Raw genomic sequence first — 22,029 nt, 5'->3', positions numbered from 1 at the left:
ATTTGTTCTGAGCCTGGATGTTAATGTATCTATATAAGTATGTATTTAGAAGTATATAAGTATGTTTAACAGTTAATTGGTTACCATAGTACAAGCTCTGCTTAGTTTGGAATCAAATGACCGTGTGTGAGTTGTCCAATCATATTTATTTATTTATATTTTTCAAAGCAACCATATTGAAACAAAAGTCATACAACACTTACTTCATGTGCAACAACTGCAGAGACAGAAATTAATTGTCAGTCTGACAGTAATGACATTGCGGACAATTTACAAAATAAAGATCTTTCTTTATTGATAAATTGATAACAATATAAAAAAAACACATTTTAATGAATTAAATATGTCTCATTCATGTAGGCTTTATCACATATTACTTGCAGTTTTAGCAAGTTTCGCATTTGCCCATGGCATAGAGGTAAGATAAGAGTCTTTGTCACACACAAAACTACCAAGATATTGTCCTCTTACTCATGTTTTATAATGTTTTAGATACCAGAAGACTTCCAAAAGTCCAATCACTCGAACAACTGGGCAGTGTTAGTGGATACCTCAAGGTTTTGGTTCAATTATCGTCATGTAGCGAATGTGTTATCTATATACCGGAGTGTGAAGCGGTTAGGCATTCCCGACAGTCAGATAATCTTGATGATATCGGACGACATGGCTTGTAACCCAAGGAACCCGCGACCTGCAACCATATTTAACAATGCTCATGAACAAATCAATGTTTATGGTGATGATGTTGAAGTAGATTATAGAGGATATGAGGTTAGTTTAGTCATTTACTACTATTGTCGTAGAAAAGTATTGAAGAAGTTATGTAGTAAAATATTTTGCTTATACACACTTAACTGAAGTCTATATAAGATGACAAGATTTACTTTCCATAGCATACCTCGATCTCCGACCGGTACGGATTACAGTAAAAATGAGATTATACAACAAATTTCCACTTTCAGTAATATTTCTGCCAGTCGTAAATATAAACTAGTTTTTTCTTCATTGACTTTTTTTTTTTCATTTCAGGTTTCAGTAGAGAACTTTGTGCGTCTCCTAACAGGGAGGGTACCACCTGATACTCCTCGTTCCAAGAGGCTGTTAACTGATGAAGGCAGCAACATTCTCATCTACCTCACAGGCCATGGAGGTGATGGCTTCCTGAAGTTCCAAGACTCTGAGGAAATTACTAGTCAAGAGTTAGCTGATGCTTTAGAACAAATGTGGCAAAAGAGAAGGTATTGGCTTTTTAAATGCTAAGTTTACATAAATAGGTACCAACTATTAGCATTTTTTTTATTGCCGAGTTTATTTATGTACCAACTGTTTAAATATGCATATCATTGCCAGCCTTTTGATAAATAATTTCTTTGTCAAGACAATAAATAATATTTTATTTGATTATTATTATATTCTAATTTAAGTAACATACCAATTCTTTTACAGGTACAATGAGATATTCTTCATAATAGACACATGTCAAGCTTCATCTATGTATGAAAAGTTCTATTCTCCAAACATTTTGGCAACAGCTTCCAGTTTGGTTGGAGAGGATTCTCTGTCTGTAAGTATGAGTTTTTATTCTAGCTTCAAAATTTTGGTAAATAATTGCCCTATCATTGAAGAATATGTATAAGTAAATTATTACTAGTGGGCCCATTGATTTTTAAGCACTGGTCTAACAAAGATGAACAGTTTCATCACTTCTAAATAACAGTAACTTTCCTAAAGATATCTGAGCTACAAGTTTCATAATTTGATGTGGGATTTGCTTGCAGTAATGTATAAAATTTAATATTTATTTTGTTACAGCACCATGTGGACTCAGCTATTGGAGTATACATCATTGATAGATACACATACTATGTGCTGGAGTTCTTAGAAAATGTTCACCCTAATAGCAAGAGGACTATGTCAGAATTTGTAAGTATGATGTGATAGTTAAATGCTCTACCTTTTTTCTTCCACTTTATACTTTCTGTATTCATTGTTTGTAACTATTATTGAAGGCAGCTGACTCAATTGTTAAGATACTCCTTAATTCCTGCTGTCATCTATACTGTTTCAGAGGTGTTTTTATATACTATGTAAGCAGGAAATCTCCAGTGCTGTTTTCTTGTACTAAACTTGTTTTAATTACTTTCATCACTAATACCCCTTTTTTCTTTTCTAGCTGGCAGTTTGTCCGAAAAGTGCGTGCCTATCTACAGTAGGCGTGCGCCGTGACTTGTTCAAGCGTGATCCAGACAGAGTGCCAATCACAGACTTCTTTGGATCAGTACGTCCAGTCATGATCACGACTGATCCTATTGACATTGTCGACATACCGAAGAGGAAGAGGAAGACTGAGTGAGTTTCTTTTATATTTTAATTTTTATTGTCTAACTTCTCAGCCTAGTTTAACCAAATATTGGGTACAGGCTTCTCTTTGTACGTCACTGGATAAGGTCCTGCGATTTGCGACATATTTTACCCTGTCATCGTACCAATGTTGTGATTATGATAAAAAAATATTGTCTTTTTATTTAATATTCATAATGTTATATTTGAAGAATAATTCTTCTTGGAAAAATAATGGATAGCCAATCCTGTAAATAAAGAGATGAGGAATGTGGCATGAGATAAGACATTACATACGTAGATAGGCACTCATTAGTGTCTGGATGCTTGTTTGTAAAACGCTAATTAAGTAACAATACTGCGGAAGGCGAAAAATTGGCACGATAATAATAAGACATTCTTCGTTTTGAATAGAAGATAATGTACACAAAAGTTAATATTTGATGTTTGAATACAAATATCACTTTCAGTTAATCTACAAAATGTCCTTCATCTTTACGCTTAGTGTAAAGGCGTTTTAGAAATGGTAAACTAATCTATTCAGCACTAGGTAATCTATTTCTTTAACAATGAGGGTCGATTATTGAATTTTCTTACGTAGCTAAGTAGGCATGTGCTCAGCTATACGGAGACGTACAAACGTATACGTATACGCTTTGTCCAGGGTATACCTACGTGCATAAAAATACCTTTACCCGCGTTTTCGCTTTGGAGGTGTTCACTGTTCACTGCGAAAAATATTTCTGTAAATCTTTTAATTTATTAATAGTATAGTTATTAGTTGTTATTAATCCAATATTAAACAAGTTTGTATTCTTTCAGGAACAAAACTAAAGTGCCAGAGAAAAGAGAATATCTACCTCAATTTCCAATGCATTTAATACAAAACACAGTTTAAGTCAGTATTGTTATTTAATAAAATGGTTAATAATTTAATGATTTATTTTCTTTTGTTATAAATTCTTAAGTTATACATCATGGAATATTACAATTTATCGATACAATTTTCGTTGACTCGAAACATCTCGGGATCGAACTTATGATGCGACGTCATTCTGACCTTGCTTTTTAATGTCTATTTTATAATATTCAATAACGACGCTTTTATTAATTATTGTGGTTTTCTTAAGGAAGCAATAAAACAAAACAACATTAAATAATCAATTTATTTTTCTATAAGTACTAAGAATAATTCTTTTCAACATTATTATAAACACAACCGACTCAATTACCGTTGGAATCTATAACGCTTTACGTAATTAGCAACGATTGTGCATGCATCGCGTCTCACATTCTGATATGAGATCAAAATCTATAGGACTATAGCACCATTACAGTTACTTTCATAGGCCATATCTTTTTGGTCTAATTCATTCCGTATCAACTATTTATGACCTAACTAAACATCTAAGAGCAAATTATTAATTACTATGTGGAAAAGTTCTTAAAATTGGCGTTACGCTAATCAAATTTGATCCTAAGCTGAAGTAGAATTAGCTACGACTAGTAAACTTAGTTCTCACTACAAAGCTTATTGAACATTTACATTGCACGATTTTATTGGCAATCTGAATTCGTAACAGTCGAACTTCAGTAAATAAACACCGACCAATCAACAGTAAAGGTAATGTCGGATTATTATTCGTTTTTTTGTACTTTGAAGTTAGCTCTGATATTATTCGGATCGCCAATCAAATCGTATTGTAATTTGCCCGTTGAAAAGATATAACTTTTGTTGGAAAAGGAAGCAGCTTGTCAAACATTCTATTCTGACATTCTGCATATTTAAAATCTAGTAAACAGTTTACATGAGTCGGTTTCCGGACGTGCAAAATCAACGCATGTAAACATTGCATAACGATCTTGAGTCTTGTAATAAAATATTTCGTGCATAAAGGAGTCAGCTGATCCAATCCTTGTAGCATTCATCTACGTATTAATTGTATCAAAACAGTTTATTCTTTAAGTAATTGTACTATCAGCGGATTCCCCGATACACTTGAATCTTGAGAACAATTTATAGGATAAAAGGCATATTTCGATGTTAATATATTCATAAACCAGGTACCTACATACGTAATTAATTACAGTCTACCTTATACGACCGTGGCCGAATTAGAAAAGTTATTAGAATTCATAAATATGGTAACTGGGGAATTATATGTGGAACTTTACATTTAACATTGAAAACTATATTAGGATACAACAACTACTTACAAAGTGTTCAACTAAAACGTTATTGTAATCTTACAAATACTATTTTGTACTTATAAATAAATATTACATCTATTTTATTATTTACAAACTTTGAAGAAAACGGAACTTTTTATTGGTGTTTGAGTTACATTTTAATGGGATACACACCCAGACTTACATTATAATTAATTTGAAATAGGAATATGATTTACTTTTTTATTATTTTTTAATACAATCTTTCGTCCGTTTCCGAAAAGTGTTGTACTTCAATGTCATTGTGAAACAGCCACTTTTGTAAGCATTCAGGCAAATGTAAATATTTTAACAAAATGTCAACAGGTTTTAAACGTTTACTAAAACTATAATACTTTAAAATTAGTAAAGTATAACGACTATTACAAATAAATTTATTGTTCTTGTGATGACTATTGTTGTAATATGCAAATATTTTTATCTATATATTTAAATAATATCTAGGTTTGCTTTTATGATAGGTACTAGTACGTGAACAACAGGCAAATGTAAAAAAAAATCATAAAATCATTCTAAATAAATATTCTTATTTTGGTTAATTTATGATTTTACAACAATTAAATACCTAATAAAACCTGGATCATAAAATTAAACAATGTAAATCAACAAAATAAAACAAATTTGAAACAGAAAATGCAAGTGTAGGATAATTTTACAACGTATTTTTTATTATAACAATAATTTGCTATCTTCTTTGCATTTTAAATTATTTACTAACAGACGAATCATGCAAAGAGTAACTGTTTATTCTTTTTTATTTAAATGCTATGTCATAAGTATTTTTCTAAGTGGCTTCAATTCTCTTCTATCAACACTTTATTTCCATAATTCTATAATTTATGGAAGCACTAAGGAATTTTGTTTGCATTATAAAACTAAAACATATAATTTACATAATTTGTCCTATGCGTCAATACCAACTAAATTCAGCTATTAGCACTACGTATAATTTTTATTAGCTCAACAGTTCGTAATTTTTTATCCTAATTCTAACATTATTTTAACAATGTGATTGATGAACCGCCACACGCAAGATTAACCAACCATTTATGTTCTTGTTTAGGTTTGTTTTTATTACACTTATAAATAAATTCTTCGACGTAAGAAAACAAAACTACGTTCCTAATTTGAAAATGCTACATTTTCTATGGCCGTGACATTGTTCTATAATGGCTGACTATAGTGCTTATGCTTACTCAACTTAAACGCATTATCACAAAATATATATTTGCAGCGACAACAAATTTGGAAATTGACGCAAGGGGCACAGTTTGCACTCGGCCGCCGGATCAATAAAACGTCCATCAATCATTTGTGTAACGATCAGTCTTTCCATTGATGAATTTCATTCATCAACCTTCGATGCTTGTCTGCTTATGCGCAATTTGATGAAACATGGTGAAGCGTTCAAACTGATTGTCGGCGAGTTCATCCGTGATTGCTGCTCTCGTCCGCGCCTACTATCTCGTAGTAATTTTCTATTGTATAGTTGAACAACTGGAAGTCGTATCTGAAACAATATGATATTACACCATTAGTAGACTTTAACAGAGGGAAAAGACATGCCCACTATATAAAGCATCACAATAATACAGAGTGTATACTTCTTTAAGACCTTCTGTTACTACAAGTACTGGACGTGTCATGGCTTTTTTTTCTCCTATTAAATAAAGATAGTTGGTGATTATTTTCTTGATCTTGCTTTTTACTAAAAATGGAAAACAAATTCCGTTAAAAATGTAAATCCAAAGTTGATAGAAGAATGTACCCACCTATAAAGCTTGTAAAGTCCGTCAAGTTGACTCTTCTTCAGTCGCGAGTACAGATGATTGATGTTGTGAAGCGTGTTGGGACCTTTCCCGCTGTTCCGCCACTCTGGCTTCACGATGTCTTGTAGCCGAGCTAACTGAATCAGGTACCGTTGGTCCTCCTGTAGAACATAATTTACTTTATACGTAATCCTAGAATTGATTAATAATCTTAGAACAGCTTTATCCGAACCAAGCCAAGGGGGATATTTTTTGTAGATTCCACATAATTTTAACATACGGTCGCAGCCCCCATTTTCGTAGAGCTACAAACTTGACTGCTCTAAAAATTAAAGGTCTCCTTTTGTCAAAATGTAATAAATGATGTTGTGTAGAGATAAAATCGGGTAAGAGGTAGATAACATGTTTTTAACAGTGCAGAAAATTTAAGTATAACGGACATTGAGAATATGCTATCTTTAAAATATTCATACTTACGTCCAATGTCTCGAATTTGAGTATCACATCGAAGTTAAACTTGCAGGGCGTGCAGAATGTCGTGTAAGGAGTCCAGTGCATGTCCAGCGAACGTTTCGCTTTGACCTCGTCCAAAACATATGCGACGAACTCCTCGAATACTGGATACTTCTCCGTTGGGACAGGTTGAGTACCACCAGCCTAGAGAAAAATAATGTTAATAAACTAGTCACAGAGGACCAGTAAACTGAATTCCTTCATAAGATCGATAGGTTTTTTATCGTTCCTATGTAAGCGAAAGCAAAACTGCTCCCATTTTCCGGGTACAGTACGAAACTCAGAAATATTGCTGTAAGTTTTCTAACAAAAATTGTAATGTCACTTTGCCGACTCGGGAATCAATTTCAAACTGAGAACTTTCTGGAGATCAGCAGAGTTAAGAGTAGAACCACCGAATTACTAAATTTAAAAAGTAAGATTCCATAAACCTACCTTCCGATATTTCTTAATAATCCTGTATCCCATTTTGTCATGGAAAGACTTCGGCCAAGCATGCACGATTTTATCATTGTACGCAGAAGCTAGCCGCTCCAAAGGATGTCGTACAATTAGAAAAGTGATGGAATCTCCTTGCGCTTTCTTGATCATTTCGGCTGTAGGCCTCGCGTATTTCCTTCTAGCCAATTCTAAAGGAACTTCTTTGGTCTTGTCGAGGAATGCAGCAGAATAATTCGCCATTAAATTGAAGTTATACATCCATGAAGTTGAAGCTGCTTTGAATATGTTGCACCTAAAACATATATAACTAAATATTGAGGTACCGAAAATAAACACATTGCTTTTAAAAAGTATCATTAAACATGTCTTTCTGGATTTTCAATAGACTGAAGACAGCTTGTGATTTAAGCGTTTCATAATAATAAGACGTGTTAATTAAATCTTTGTAGGGATCGCAGTAAGTGGCGTTTTTCAAAACAATATAAATGTAAAGTAATTTGTGGTTTTTCTTACACTCATGCGGTAGGGTAGAAGATCCTATATAAATTGGGAGAAAACTTAAAATTGTATCGAACCCTCACCATATAACATGGTACTGCCTATTAATCAGGTACTCCCACGCGTTGGACTTCTGACTGGAACTGTCGAGGCCCAGCTTGGAGCATTCAGATCTCAAATAATCTCTTCTGGCGTCCATCCTCGCGTTGACTTCCATAAACTTGTCTCTTGTGAGCAGACCTTCGTCGTGGGAACCATTCTCGAAAATATACTGTAACAATAAATTCCATTAGTTTATTGAAAAGTTGTGTCTTTCTTTTTCGATCGTGCTGAGGTAGTCCGAGAACTAGTTAATAGCTTTATCCTGGACAACCAATGTGATTTCTTGATAAAATGCATTGCATCAACAATCAAAGCCTTTTGGGATGTGTTTTGGATGATTTTGCTAAGTCACCTATCTTTGTAGAATCTCGAAGACAATTTTATGTTCCATAGTAACATGGTTTGATGACTCAAACGACTAGCTTTTCTAAGTAAATATTGGTTAGTATATTGAGAAATTATCCAGAAATAATATTATAAAGTAATTGTTAGTATTCCCCTGAAACATGCCTCTAAATAAAAGTTCGTGACAATATCATAATTGATCGACGTTGACGTGTTGTTAACTACTGCTTATAAATAGTCCCATGTGCTTTCACGTTTAATTTTATCAATGTTTCGTGTTTAAAGTTCATTTTTTATTTCACTATTTTTCACTTCCGTAATTAGGTTAATTATTATTGACCTGTAATTGGTCGAGTTTCGCCTATTTTTAGAATAATTTATTGAAAAAATACCGGCACGCCCCAATTTCACCCCACTTTTATATAGTTAATTGTACAATTGAATACATATTATTTTTATAGATAGACACGTAGTACAATATCCGCACACGATACCTAAGCATTACTTCATTTAGGTGCTATTTCAGTATTCATTTACAGTCGTATGCAGAAACAATATTCAATTTTAAAAACGTTCATAATCATTTTGGATTTTGCCGCTACGATACTCGTCAAACGAACGACTAAGGATGACATAAAAGTTGCTTCAAGTTGGGACTGTTTCATGTTTTTGTATACGGTCGTTACAAAGTTAAATAAATCTCAAATAGTCCATGAACTTTCCAGGACTTTACATTTCTAGTGCAAATAACGGTTACATACGGCAATGGAAATCAGAATAGGAAAACTGGGCAGTCAAGAAAAACCCGTCTCAATTAGCCTCAACATAGTAAACGAGATACTGTCGGCCTCATGTCGTTAAACTAAGCTAACTAATCGTTTTCAATATGTTACTAACAGGTTACCTAGTTAGCTGATAATTCAGTTTACAGTTTCTATTAAGTTGATCTACGTAGTTTGGTGTTGTGATGTTATGATCAAAATGCAATTATTGTTAATGCTGTCTAAGCGGTTATAGTTAGTTGCTCGCAAGTCGTTGAACTATTAACTGAAATTTTTAATTGATGGATGACCGCTTAGATATATTAAAGCTAGGCAGTTTCGGAATATTTAGTTATATATTTATATACTTCGAGATGACATGAAAAGAACTAGACTTTGGTTTCTCATCAACTAGAGAGAATAATATATATTATAATAAGTACCTACTTAAAAAAATAACAAAACATGTATCGAATTCATTAGTATTTCTACTTTAGCGGTTATATTAATATTTTATTTATTGTATTTTCGAGAAACATACAGTATACATATTTATCATAACGTTTAAAAAAGTAAGTATGGTTTGTTTATGTATAAAATGTATTTTCTACGTCTCTTATGTTACGGCATAGTGGTTTGTTTTTATGAATTTAACGACTTGCTTATAAAAAAATGTTTCCTAAAGCCTTGGAACAAGTTAATCAAGTTTGTAACGGTTAACTAGTTTTTTCAATTCACTGATATTGATGTATGAACTAAACAACGTAGGTACTCATTAAATAGTATCGATATAAATAAATAATAAGTGGGTGACGGTCGACCGTTATAAATATTTAATTAAAGCTATAAATATAAAAGTAATTAAATTCTTATCAAATTAATAACTATACCCCAAGGATACTAAGGCATCCTTTTCCTCTTTTATCGGCGTAAAAAAGACAGAGTTCTAATTTCGCCTGTATTCTTTCAGCAATCAGTATTATAAGTTTTCAGAACGTGCATTGTTCATATTTTTTTATAATATTGAGGTTGCACTATTATTATTTTTCTATTCTTATTAAAAAAAAATTGCTTTACCAAAGCATAATCTTCTAAATCATAATATATTTAGATCCCGATAGGGTTGCTTTGAATCAGACTGACTACGTTACTAGGTTGATAGGTATAATCAATGTTAAAAACTATCTCAATGATTTTTACAAACTTTCTCATTTTTAGACCTTATTTACACTGAAATCCTGCATGAAAAGATGTATGGATGTGAATGAAGCAAGGAATGCTTGTTCGTATCGTAGCAACAGGGGCTCCTTTATTGGTGCCTACCTCTATGGGATAACAGCGTTTAGGTATGTAAGTATTAAGTATTATCACTATCATACTAATTCTTATCATACATTACTTTTCCTCAAAGTCCTCAATCCACGCATGGTTAAACCAAAGCCCCTTATACCGGGAGGAGACCCTTGCCTAGCAGAGGGGCGGTAATGAGTTTTACCAAAATCTGACAATCAGACGCTAAGTACTAGAGAAATGTGTTAAACCTGCCGATATCCCATCCTTTACAAGTTCTGTGCGTGTACTGCAGTTTGTCGAAGTAGTTCGATCGACGGAATAAATTGTCGATCGATCTTATACCGCGTATTGCCGTGTAGCTGTTTGTCACGCGATGTTATTTACTTACACAGTACCTGCTATATAGCTCTTTGTTTTACTTTGTGTTGGACTGGTCTAGGATATCTTTGAGGTTCGGAGAAAAATACTTAGGTACATAATACTAACTAACAAACTAATTTCGATTGAAAAACTAAAAACTTGCAAGAAGAAACTGTATGCAGTCCGCAGAATTTACTAATAGTTATTTAAAAATAATATAAGATGTTTAGTCTAGTTATTTGTTAAATTATTTCCTTTTGTTTCCTATACTATAATTTTAGTTTTTTTTAGCTTTGGTATAAAGCAACCCTATATGTATATTTAGTAGATAATCGGTCTTTAAGCGCTGAAAGCTAAGTAGCTGTAAATAAATAGTTACATCGCTTACAATTCGTTTTTAGATTATGTATGACGTATTTACTTTGAACGAAGTCTTTTAACCGTTATCGGTATGCAAAATGTATTTTTTACGTAATGTTCACATGTAAGTGTCGGTCCGTTAAGTGCAGTAAGTGCTGCCGTATCTAATAATACAGCAGGCGACCATGTCTTTATCCGTTAAAAGAATGAGTTTACAATCCACGTAATACGCAGCTCTTGATAACACAGACTATACGACTAGATACCATAGAGACTCTCTCATAGAGCACGGTGAGAAAGAATGTAGAGATACGATGAGACAAAGTGAAACTTAGCTAAAATCATTTCTCATTTCATTTTAATTACGTAGGTATTATTATTCTACTATTGTTGTACTTAAGTATATTTTCAAAATTTGCTACTAAACGAATGGAATTTGACATGAATCCGTGTAGTCTCAAAAACAAAGATTTTTATTTGAAAAAAATAGCTAAAAGCCAGCTAAAAGTTATTACTAAAATAACATTTTTTTATTTATTTACGTTTTGTAACAAATTAGGAAGTTATTTGAGTTCAGTAAATATAATGATGAGCTCACATAGGTAAGTATATCCTGTAATATAATAAAAAGTACACAAGTAGGTAATCGAGTTAACAACTCTATCGGTTAGTCTAGTCAACGCGTTTGCTTATTTAGAAAATCCCACAGGTTTGCGAAACACTTTCTAAAATTCGCTATCACTTACACGTCATGTACCTACGAAGGTACTATAAGACCTGTGTTAGGTGTTCAGACTTTCACTAGTACTTTCCAAATACAATGTGAACCTATGCACTTGTCTATACCTAAATGGTACCTACCGCTCGCCCTTCCTTTCTCCGTGTTATGCTTCTCACTAGAATTACTTTCACTCATAACATATAAACAATAACATATACCTACATACGATTTATTTTCAGTGTGCCCGCTCTGTCCAGGCCTACATTGTTATCGATTATATAATTTACTCTGGATATTGTAATCTAGTGAATTAAAAAGAATTGACCAAAAAAGAAACGTTTAAAAAAATGTTCAAAAATGTTGACAAAATACTAAACTTAATTCGAAGCAACGTAAATGCAAAAGACTTAGTCTGTACAGATATTTCATACAACAAAAGTGCGCTACACAACCCAAAACACACAAATACGTGCAGTACATACTAGCTGTCACAGTGTGTTCATTTCCGCGGAAACTCGCGTGCCATCCCGTCATTATCCCGCAAATCCAATAACTTTCAGCAGCGATAAAACGAACTTGCCCCATTGATGGAAAGCAATTTCATCAAATGCATTCACTTGCACGAAGAGGATGGCTCACGATCCAATTGTTTGTTTTATACACGTTTTATGGTAAACGTAAAGCAGATTGAATGCCACTTCATAAAGCTTTTGAATACGGTGCTTTATTTTTTACGCTTCGGTTGTTTTTGTTTACGAATGAAGAGAGATTCGAGTGGATTTCAATTAAATTCATTTTTTAAATTTATTCGGATTCGCAACATAAATGTGTTTTATTTATTTTTAGATATAATAATTTGCATTTTTGCTATTGATAGTCTATAGATCTTTAATGCACGTTCGTTCAATGTAAATCGCGAGTAAACCATAATTGTGACATAAATTATTCATTTGCTGCACATACCTACTGATTGACATACGACTCATTGAAATAATTATTCATGTTGAAACTTTTTTTATGTATTAATAGGCAGAACACTGGCTAGTTGACGTCAAAATATTTATCAGCAGCCATTAACGTTTTATTTTTAATTTTCTTTTTTAGTGATAAATGGCTTTTCAATTAATTTTTTGACGTGTGTTGGCCAGATAGTTTTACTATAATGGAACAAACCTTTTTAGTTGTAACTTCACGATTAAACTGATGCTATCTAAAAATAAAATATTGTTATACCTATCTACCAGTGAGGCTTTTTAAACTTAAACTATAAATGTGCTTGTAATATTTTATTACAGAAATACCGAATCTCCATATTAGCTTCTTGCTCAAATTGTTCAAAGACAAAAAATACCAACAAATCAGTGGTCATTAAGCCTTCTTTCTTATGCATATTCCAACAAATTTGGGATGGAGAAGAACGAATTTATTTAGGAAGTTCAGAGTAAATGTTATTTCTGCTGGTTCTAATTTCCCCCTGCTATGTGGGTGGGATAATGTCATAAATTATTACAATTTATAATAATTTAATATCAGAGGATACATAAATGTCGTTTAATGTCATAGCTTTCATCCTTTCACTTCAGTAAAGCACTAACTATGAATTTCTATGAAACAAATTTTAATAGATTTCCTGGCCTTTGATAAATTTAAAAGGCAATCCAGCACATTGATTCCACTGCAATAAGTCTTTTACAAAAACGGTAATTTGTTACACTGTCTATGTAAAATAAATATAATATTAGTTAAAATTTATGGCGGTCATTATAAACGACTTATTTTTGTTTGTTTCTAGAACAAAATGTCAGGTGATCGATTTTGAAAGACTTATGGCCAATAGGCCTAGTCTATAGATTATTTTGTCCAATTTGACATTTTCATTAGGCTGTGCCGTATTTTGAGATATTTATAAAAAAATACGACCTAACCTATATTTATAGTAATTATATAGGCCGACTTTTCCATTTTTAGGTAATTATTATTGGGAATAACTATAATTTGACAGAGTATGTGTTTAGAATAAAAATCTTTGAGATAATAGCCAAATCTTCTAAAACATGTCACGACAGAATACGACTATTGCACGGCACTGAGCTAGAACAATAATTATTTACGGAGAATTAAAAAAATAATTATATTTATACGTGTGGGTGTAGTTATACAAAACAATCTTGATACAATTTCAAGTTTTATTCATGTAATGGTACATTAAATACAAGTATCATGAATAATAACGTCGCATGTCATTTGTTGTTGCATGTTTGAAAACAGACACGTATCATGGAATAAGTTCTCTATTTTATTAGTAATACAAAGTAGTAGAAATGTGCACGCAACTGTAGACTGCATACGTTTGTATATGTATAGCAAAAAGTTTTTATTTTACTTGATAATTTTATTTTTTGTTAGACTAGATGCTTGTCTTTGGTGATCTAGGTAAGTGATTAATTTAAGCCCTTTGCTATAAATAAGTATCAACACTACCTGCATCGAAAATTGCAAGAATCGGTCGAGACAACAAGCTGTATTTTTTAATACTACGCAAAATGGGTAAGTAAATTATGTATGGATTTACTAATCACTACATGTCACCAAACAAAGTTTGTTCGCGATAAACCCAAAATCTACTTAACGTATTCTAGTTTTTGATAGCACATATTTTTAATGTCAACATTAATTCATCGCACATAATATAGATCGTAAACAGTAGTCATTACTAGTCATAGATAATTTCAAAGAACTAGCTTCCAGTCATTAGTGTTGTTAAACCCAACATTTCGCTATCATACTAAATTACTAACATTCCCACAAGTGCATCAAATAAGCAAATAACACAGAAGTAACAAAGCGAGTGAATCCCTCGTGGCGGACGACACACGATACACGATACGACCGTACATCACATGAATGTCTGGGCGTAGTCCGCCACTCCACCACAGCCCACACAATACCTACTTAACGTGAGCCAAGCCCTTGAGTGTGAAATTCATTAGACATTAACAGCACATCACTACGACAGTCTCGAGGGAAAGTTTTCGTAATGTTGTTTACAGGTGCGCTGAAATGGCGGTATTTTTCACGTAAAAGTGCAACACTAGTGGGGTGTTGTGATTGGCTTGCGAAGTTATAAGTGAGTCGTATTTTTGAATTTGGGCACTTGTGGTTACTTAAATATAACATTGTTCGAAATTATTTATGTACATAGCACTTATTTTTCAGGTAATTTGGCTTATTCGACTTATAAATTAATTCATAATCGTCATCTTTGATCTTTTTTGACAATTATGAGAAAAATAGACAAATAATATAATGTCCTTTTTTTTTTTTTTTTTTTTTTTTTTAGCGTGGCTAATGCCTTAAGCATACACCTGCACCCTGGGTGGAGTGCAGGGTTATGTGGGGCTCTCCCGCCAGAAGGGCAGGCATACCCACTAAACCGCCACGTGTGTCCTCACGGCCGCTTGTGGCGGCGTGCGGCGGGATAACTGCCGAAGCATGTACCACAAGCCGCACGCCTCGCGGTCACCCCAATTTAGGGGTTCCTCACAGAGGCTGCCCAGCCTTTAACTCCACATGCCGATAGGCCGGACACAACAGCGTATCGGCAACCCTCGAGAGGAAAATAATATAATGTCCTCCTTGCCGATATACGGCTACGGCGGTCAGTTTCATTGAAACTGGCCATCTGTGCAGGACTTTGTTTATAGTGTCCAAGTGTGTGCACAATACACAGGTACCTACACTCTCTATTCCATCACTCTCATAGTTTGGTGGGACGGATAACCGACACGACCAGTGAGAGGTCAGGCGCAGGACCGACGGCTTTACGTGCTCTCCGAGGCACGGAGGTCTTCGACCTCAACTTCCCAACTCCGGGCAATCTCTAAGAAATTCTTAACAGAAAATCTCAGAAAAGAGAATCTTTTTGGCCCGACCCAGGATTCGAACCCGAGACCTCTCGCACGGCGCAGCCGCATATACTACCGACCGCGCCACAGAGGCAGTCAAAATAATATAATTTTTACTTTAAAGGCAATTACTTATCTCATACTTATCGCGGTAAATAAACCGTAAAACAATAATTAAAAGCTTTTGATGATAGTTACCTACTTAAATATCAATTCTATAGATTTCAAAAAGTATAATACTAAATATTTTAAGTAATTAATAACACAACAAGTTAAAGCCAACTTAAAATCCGACAGAACTAAAACACACATCGTAATAATAAAGAGTTAACTCAAGCAATACTGAAATTAAATATAAATAACCGCACACGGTGGCAGTAAGTCCCGCCCCCATGTCATGTTAGGTGTTAAATCACTAATTTACTTTGTACGCACTCAAACAGCTGAGCGGTTCTATTTCTATTCTCGACGGAAACCACTCGGTCAAGTTTACAACTGATTAAAATTGTAGTATGATGATACTTTACGTTTTCAATGTTTTTAGGTTTTATTATAGGAATGTTAGGGCGGATTCACACTGATTTTTCGCGCGGCTATTTCCGTATGTTAATGCAGCGATAGGATATAAAGCTAAATCCATCTGCTTAGTTTCAAATGATCCTTACTACGGTCGTTGAGTAAAACACCTACGTGTTCTTAAAGGTAGTTGTTAAAGGGTAGTTAATGTTTAAATAAAAAAAATTGTACTATTTTTGGCATAGCCAATCCACAGTCTTCCTTTCTTTGCTTAAAACATCGGTTTTCGATTTAAAACATTATTTATGGTAAGAATACATGCCAATACATAAGTAAAAGCAAAATCATAGTTGTACAATATTCAGCTAAACAACATAATAGTAACTAATAGGTATAGATAGCAGAATCACATCGCTGCACAAACGATTCACAGAGCGCAATGATTTAGCATTACGATTCAATGAATAGCGTTTAATGAGAGGGAAGGCCGAGGGGCAGTCTCTTTTATTTGTGATTTATAGGTCAGTTTGACTCACTGGCTGCATTGTAGAAACGAACTATTAACGAGATCGTTCTGTAAATCTTTGATTTGCTAATTAGATACTACTGTAAAAGGCTCTTTTGTTTTGAATACAAACAGTTCACTACGACCTGCATTTAAAAGTGTATTTCGATAGAGGTCTCAGACAGAAACTATAGCGACTAGCGTGAATGGAAGGCCTTGCTATTGACGGATAGAGTAATAATAGCTGTCTTCAAGCGACGAGCTTATTACAATTACTAATCATTGTTTGCTTAGATTAAAGTGCTACTAAAGTTTCTTGATTAGGAGATAGGCAAGGCAAGTTTATTTTTAAATTTATTTGAGAGCTTAAGTCAACCCCAATAAGCGAGATGTGATTGTAACCTTCATATTAGGATAGAATATCATATATGAATGGCTTGAAGTTACTAATGGCAAAAGAGTTCTAGTGAAAATTTTTGCTGTCAACGCTGGCAAATTTTCGTCTCTCTACCATCCAATTCTGCATGCACTTCTAGAACGAAACCCATTTACAAGTAATTATAACATAACGCATTCTTTATCGTAGTAATAACTAAAGCACCAAACGCTAGATAGTAATTAAATCCCCTTGCCAATAACACATCAATCGGGTATCATCAAACTATCAAAGTGTGTAGTGGAAATTGAGTAGCTATCACCGCCGGCTATAATGGGTCTTGAGGATTAATCGCCTTGTGATCCAGTTATCGTATTCTCGTTAAGTAGAAAGTGTAGGCAAGTGGCAAGTGCAGCCAATCAATGCCTCAATGCTATCACGTCAAATACCAGTTAATGGTTATAGCCTGATAGTGTAGCGTTATTAATTTCGCTACTACGAAGCTTTATAGCGCGGTTGTTGTAGATTGCATCACTATTGAGGTGCATCTCTAGGGTGACTCTCGCAATTTAGTTTTTACTACTTATTTGAAATTAAATTATAAAATCTTTACTACTATTTCAAAATTAAATATCAAATAATATCTACTAATTTTAAATTTTGCTTCTGTCTAACTTGTGGGAGCGGAATATAATAATAAAGAAGAATAAGTCGATTGAGAAAAAGTCTCATTCTCTGATCACTTTAAAGGCACCTAGCGTGTCAACTCATCGGTTATTTGTTTCCGGACTTCCTGAAACTGTCATTGGGACACAGGATAAATGACCATTTTTTTCCGAAGAAAATATAAACATAGTAAAAAAAAAACATTTATTACCAGTCCAGTATTACAAAATTATGCTTATAACTACGACAACCCCACTAGGCGCAGCCTGTATCGGGGCTATCAATATTATGAACAAATGCCTGATCGGACTAGTTAACTTAAACTTAAACTTTAAAAGTTTTGAGCAATTCAGTTAAATTAATATAAGCTCAATACATTTTAGATTCACTAATAAAAAGTGCAAGTGATCCTTAAAGCCGAACTAGTTAGGTAGCATGTTCAATTTCTCTCCGCATGCAAATGCAGTGGCTATTTATAGGTCACCTTTCACATCCCGTGGGTGTCATCACTTAAATGTCAGTTGTACTGGTATTCTCGTACTTGCGTCGACATTGACATTTGATGTTTGCCTATGGCACGTGGATACTATTTCAGTATTCATTGTTGTACTACTGCGTAACTTGGGTAAAAGTTCTTGGTACTTATCATGAGAATAATCTTTGAGTAATTTTAATATTTGATAGACACAGTCACTGGCTTTATTCTTACACAGGAACCACCTGCAGCGTACAATTTAAACAACTGCGGCAGAATAAGCTGTTTTTACGTACTTATCATTTGTTTTATCATATTTAATGACAGACTTGAATTATTCTTCTTAATAATTTGGTTACCAAATTTTCTTTGCATAAAAAACAAGTAGTAAACAAAGCATGTCTGTGTATTGACCTCGTCGCGTGTCAAAACCACCAAATAATTATGCAACATACAAAACAAATTATAATAAATAATTACAAATGAAAAAAAAAAATGCGATAAATCACATATTTTACGGCATTAGTACAGACATAAATCAGACATTCTTACGTAACTTTCAAACAACCGGTTGTATTGGTCATTAGTTAAATCGTAAAAGTTTTGTCATACGATGTATTGCGTTTGGTCAGTCAAGTGTCATAATGAATGAGGAAGATCGCCGTCAACAGAGAAGCTATTACCTACTAGCTATGCTAAGCTAAATGCTAAATGTATGAAGATCTGATCAGCGCCTCTAGCGGGCGACATAAGAAGTATTTTTGCAGGACTTTTAAAGGCCAATCCCAGGACTTGTAACAGCTTTTTTATCTTGACACATTACTTAATTAACGAGTAATTTTGCCATTTTTACAGATTATTATGTGCGTAAAATCTGTCAAAACGGCAAAATTATTTCTCTGCAACGTAGGGGAACGTCTGTAAATCAAAACAATTAATATTTTTATGCTTTATACAGCAAGCAAGCACGGCCAAAATTTTGAATTTCAAAATTTCTTATTGTAATATGGCGTTATTATTCCCTGTTTATTAAATAACATCGTCCATAATGTTTCCTGTAATAAGTAGACTTAAAAAGGTCATTAATTGCTCATGTGGGACATATTCATTTACATTTACACGTGTAATGGTTGGCTAATTGTTAGAAATGTGCTGCCGTTACATAACCTTATTCGGTTTTATAAAAGCGTTATAATGTTAAGTTAAAATTATTTGGTTGAGTTGGCAGTTACATTTAGCATAAAAAAACAGGCGACCATTTTAGCGTATTTTAACGCAAAACTTTATATTTAAAAGTACAACTTTAAAGTTTTTGAAAAACTCTATTAAAAGTGATAAACATATATACAAAAAAAAAACTAGTCTTTCTCAAAGCAGATTTAAAAAAAACGCCACTGGTCCTTAAAAACTGCCTTTGCAGTTAAATCCTACTAATATTATAAATGCGAAAGTTTGTACGTATATACACTTTCACAAAAAAAAACTACTGGACGGATTTTAATGCAATTTTGCTTATAGCTTATAACCTGGATTGTCAGATACTTTTTACATCCGGATTTTCACGCGGCCGAACTCGCGGGCAGAAGCTACTCATTCATATTTCAAACATGATACAATGTGTTTATTATCAAACACGTACAAAGTATCGCGGGTTCGTTGTGCATGAGTGCAAATTATTCCGCGACACGACACACGAAGATAAAACCCATGTCAGTGTTCCAACTGCGGAAGTTGTGATGTAACTCACCATTATGCTGATGGCCATTGTGAGTTATGGGAACGGGTTAGCCAGCCTACTGAATTGCAGAATTACCGTACGACAGGAAGACTGTATACATACTGATTATAAATGTAGTCGTTACTGTTTTAGACGGCTTCTATAGGGCGGTTGGCTGTATATCTGACTGTTGTAAAAACCCCAGGCTAGATTCCTGGTTTGGAAAAATGCCATTAGTCTTCTCAAATTTATCCTCGAATAGTTCTTAATAGTAGTCCGGAGTACGGTAATGGGACAGTAACAGTAACGGTAACAGTTTTATGAATGAAAGACCTTAACTTCACTTATCAAAACCTAAAAGTGTCGAATGAATACTTTGTTTTGACTAGTAGATTGACGCAACAGCATAGACTAAAAATCGACAATACGCGGGATATCCAAAACTTTGTACACGCTTTGAAAAACATCCGGGTTTTTGCTTAATCCTTGTTATTTAGCGGTGGCCAGTCTAATCTGCGGTACACACGCTGGATTCTGTAATTCGCGATAATATTTAAAGCGTGAGGGACGCACTTTATACCGCGATACAAACGAACTTTACGACAGATATTGTTATATGCTGCCATCATTGTCAGGAAGGTAATATTGCCAGGAAGAGTTAAACGAGTGTGGTCTCGATATTACATATTTTGATAAGAAAGTTATACTTTTAGGGTACGTAAATTAAAAAATGCAAGAGGGCTTTGGAGTTTATTCCTCCAAAAATACCTGTTTACAGTTTACCCTGTTTTACAGTAGGTGTGAGTCAAGGATCAAATATTAAATAAGTATATTAAGGTTCTGTTTTACTACCTCAAAAACCGCTTGTTTAATATGGCGGATGTAGAAAAATAACAACGATTACATGCGTAAAACTCTTTTAACTAAAACATGCGAATGCCACAAAGTGGATTAACTCCTGTGACAACCGGCGTTTTGGTATTCATGACAGATAAAAAATGCAATGAAGCGTCCTTTTTTTGGTTACACGCCATCGCAGCCATTTGCGGGTATATGGGTTTTATTGAGAGAGGACGGTACTTACGGACCCACGGTTACATGGATATAGGCTCAACCCTTTGTTTTGGGATCCCTGTTTTACCAAAGTACATTAACCTGACACGACTTTTTTAACTTCGGTAGGTATATTTGTTAGGTTAGCGTAGGGACTGTGGTTTTTATGAGGGACTAGTGTCTAGGGATTAAACAATTGTATTACTGTATTTAAAGAGAGACTACTATTTTAATCAGGCCAACATATTAAAAAAAATCGGTTTGAAAGTTTCAAAGATAATACCATAAAGGTAAGCGAAGTTGATATTTGAACGATTAAAGGCCAATTTTCCCATTGTCATTTGACATAAACAAACAATAATTTCGACATTTATTGATGTTTGCAAAACTGTCAAAATTATTCTTCGATTAGCGATAGAAAATCGGCCTTTTCAAAGATATAAAGTAATCAAGTGTATTGCTTATTGACGTTTCACGATAAAGCTTTAAAAAAATTGTTTATGGGGTTCACAAACTTTTAGGAAAGTTACTGGCATGTAATCCTTATTACTTTGTTCGATAACTATCTAAATAACGTATTTGCATGACACATGACCTGTAATAATGTTGTCGTGTATTCAAATGTGTTTAAAACGTGCTATCGAGGAATACCTGGAAAGTATCGCTACTCGAATTACATTAGTCGATTATTTATTAACTGTTAGGCATATCCGTTTATTATCTACGTCCTGTTTATCCCTTTCAATCTAGGCTGCAGATATTATTATTAGATTGGTTCTGTTTAAGATAACGCACTTTGTAACTAAATTTTAAGGTAAAGTCTTAGATTTTCTTAAATGCCTCGCCAGTTTAAAATAGTCAAGTAGGTATCTAATCAGTATGTTAAAATCGCTTTTTAAGTTCGCCCGGCCTAAAACGGAAAAGCTCAATCTAGAATGTATGCCTATGCGTGTCTCAGTAAGTTGACAACTAGTGTACCTACACTAAGTTGATAGCGACAATACAACATTGCGGTTTTTACCCTTAATCATCATCATTGCAGGAAAAAGCAATATACAACAATCTATCAAAGCTTTCAACTAAA

The 22,029-nt window shown here is 33.8% G+C and overlaps 2 protein-coding genes across 4 annotated transcripts in view; one reads left to right on the top strand and one right to left on the bottom strand.

The window, feature by feature from the left end:
- The first annotated feature begins 219 nt into the window (after positions 1 to 219).
- On the top strand, positions 220 to 3,276 carry PIG-K (Phosphatidylinositol glycan anchor biosynthesis class K). Its single transcript, XM_076124811.1, has 7 exons — positions 220 to 418; positions 493 to 771; positions 1,030 to 1,238; positions 1,447 to 1,564; positions 1,813 to 1,923; positions 2,174 to 2,349; positions 3,163 to 3,276. The coding sequence occupies exons 1-7, from the start codon at positions 344 to 346 to the stop codon at positions 3,236 to 3,238; spliced, it is 1,044 nt and encodes a 347-aa protein (XP_075980926.1). The 5' UTR covers positions 220 to 343; the 3' UTR covers positions 3,239 to 3,276.
- Positions 3,277 to 3,491: 215 nt separating this feature from the next.
- The window catches only part of LOC142979715 (carbohydrate sulfotransferase 11), a 54,987-nt gene continuing 36,449 nt past the window's right edge, over positions 3,492 to 22,029 (bottom strand). For all 3 annotated transcript variants that reach the window (XM_076124809.1, XM_076124808.1, XM_076124810.1), the window contains 5 exons: positions 7,874 to 8,061; positions 7,287 to 7,584; positions 6,816 to 6,995; positions 6,342 to 6,499; positions 3,492 to 6,079 (listed from right to left, as the gene is read on the bottom strand). In XM_076124809.1, the coding sequence (XP_075980924.1) occupies positions 5,998 to 6,079; positions 6,342 to 6,499; positions 6,816 to 6,995; positions 7,287 to 7,584; positions 7,874 to 8,061 (906 nt within the window). In that variant the 3' untranslated portion in view covers positions 3,492 to 5,997. The remainder of the gene's footprint in view (positions 6,080 to 6,341; positions 6,500 to 6,815; positions 6,996 to 7,286; positions 7,585 to 7,873; positions 8,062 to 22,029) is intronic.

The sequence above is a fragment of the Anticarsia gemmatalis genome, chromosome 17, assembly GCF_050436995.1.
Source record: "Anticarsia gemmatalis isolate Benzon Research Colony breed Stoneville strain chromosome 17, ilAntGemm2 primary, whole genome shotgun sequence".
NCBI classification, from domain to species: Eukaryota; Metazoa; Arthropoda; class Insecta; order Lepidoptera; family Erebidae; genus Anticarsia; species Anticarsia gemmatalis.
Note: the sequence above shows the minus strand (reverse complement) of the source record. Positions and strands in the feature narration are given on the sequence as shown.

Bases quoted from the DNA above. Each gene is read 5' to 3' on its own strand.
- PIG-K (XM_076124811.1), top strand. From the start codon at position 344: ATGTCTCATTCATGTAGGCTTTATCACATATTACTTGCAGTTTTAGCA. The intron at 419-492 runs GTAAGATAAGAG...ATAATGTTTTAG, and splicing joins CATTTGCCCATGGCATAGAG to ATACCAGAAGACTTCCAAAA. The intron at 772-1,029 runs GTTAGTTTAGTC...TTTTCATTTCAG, and splicing joins TAGATTATAGAGGATATGAG to GTTTCAGTAGAGAACTTTGT.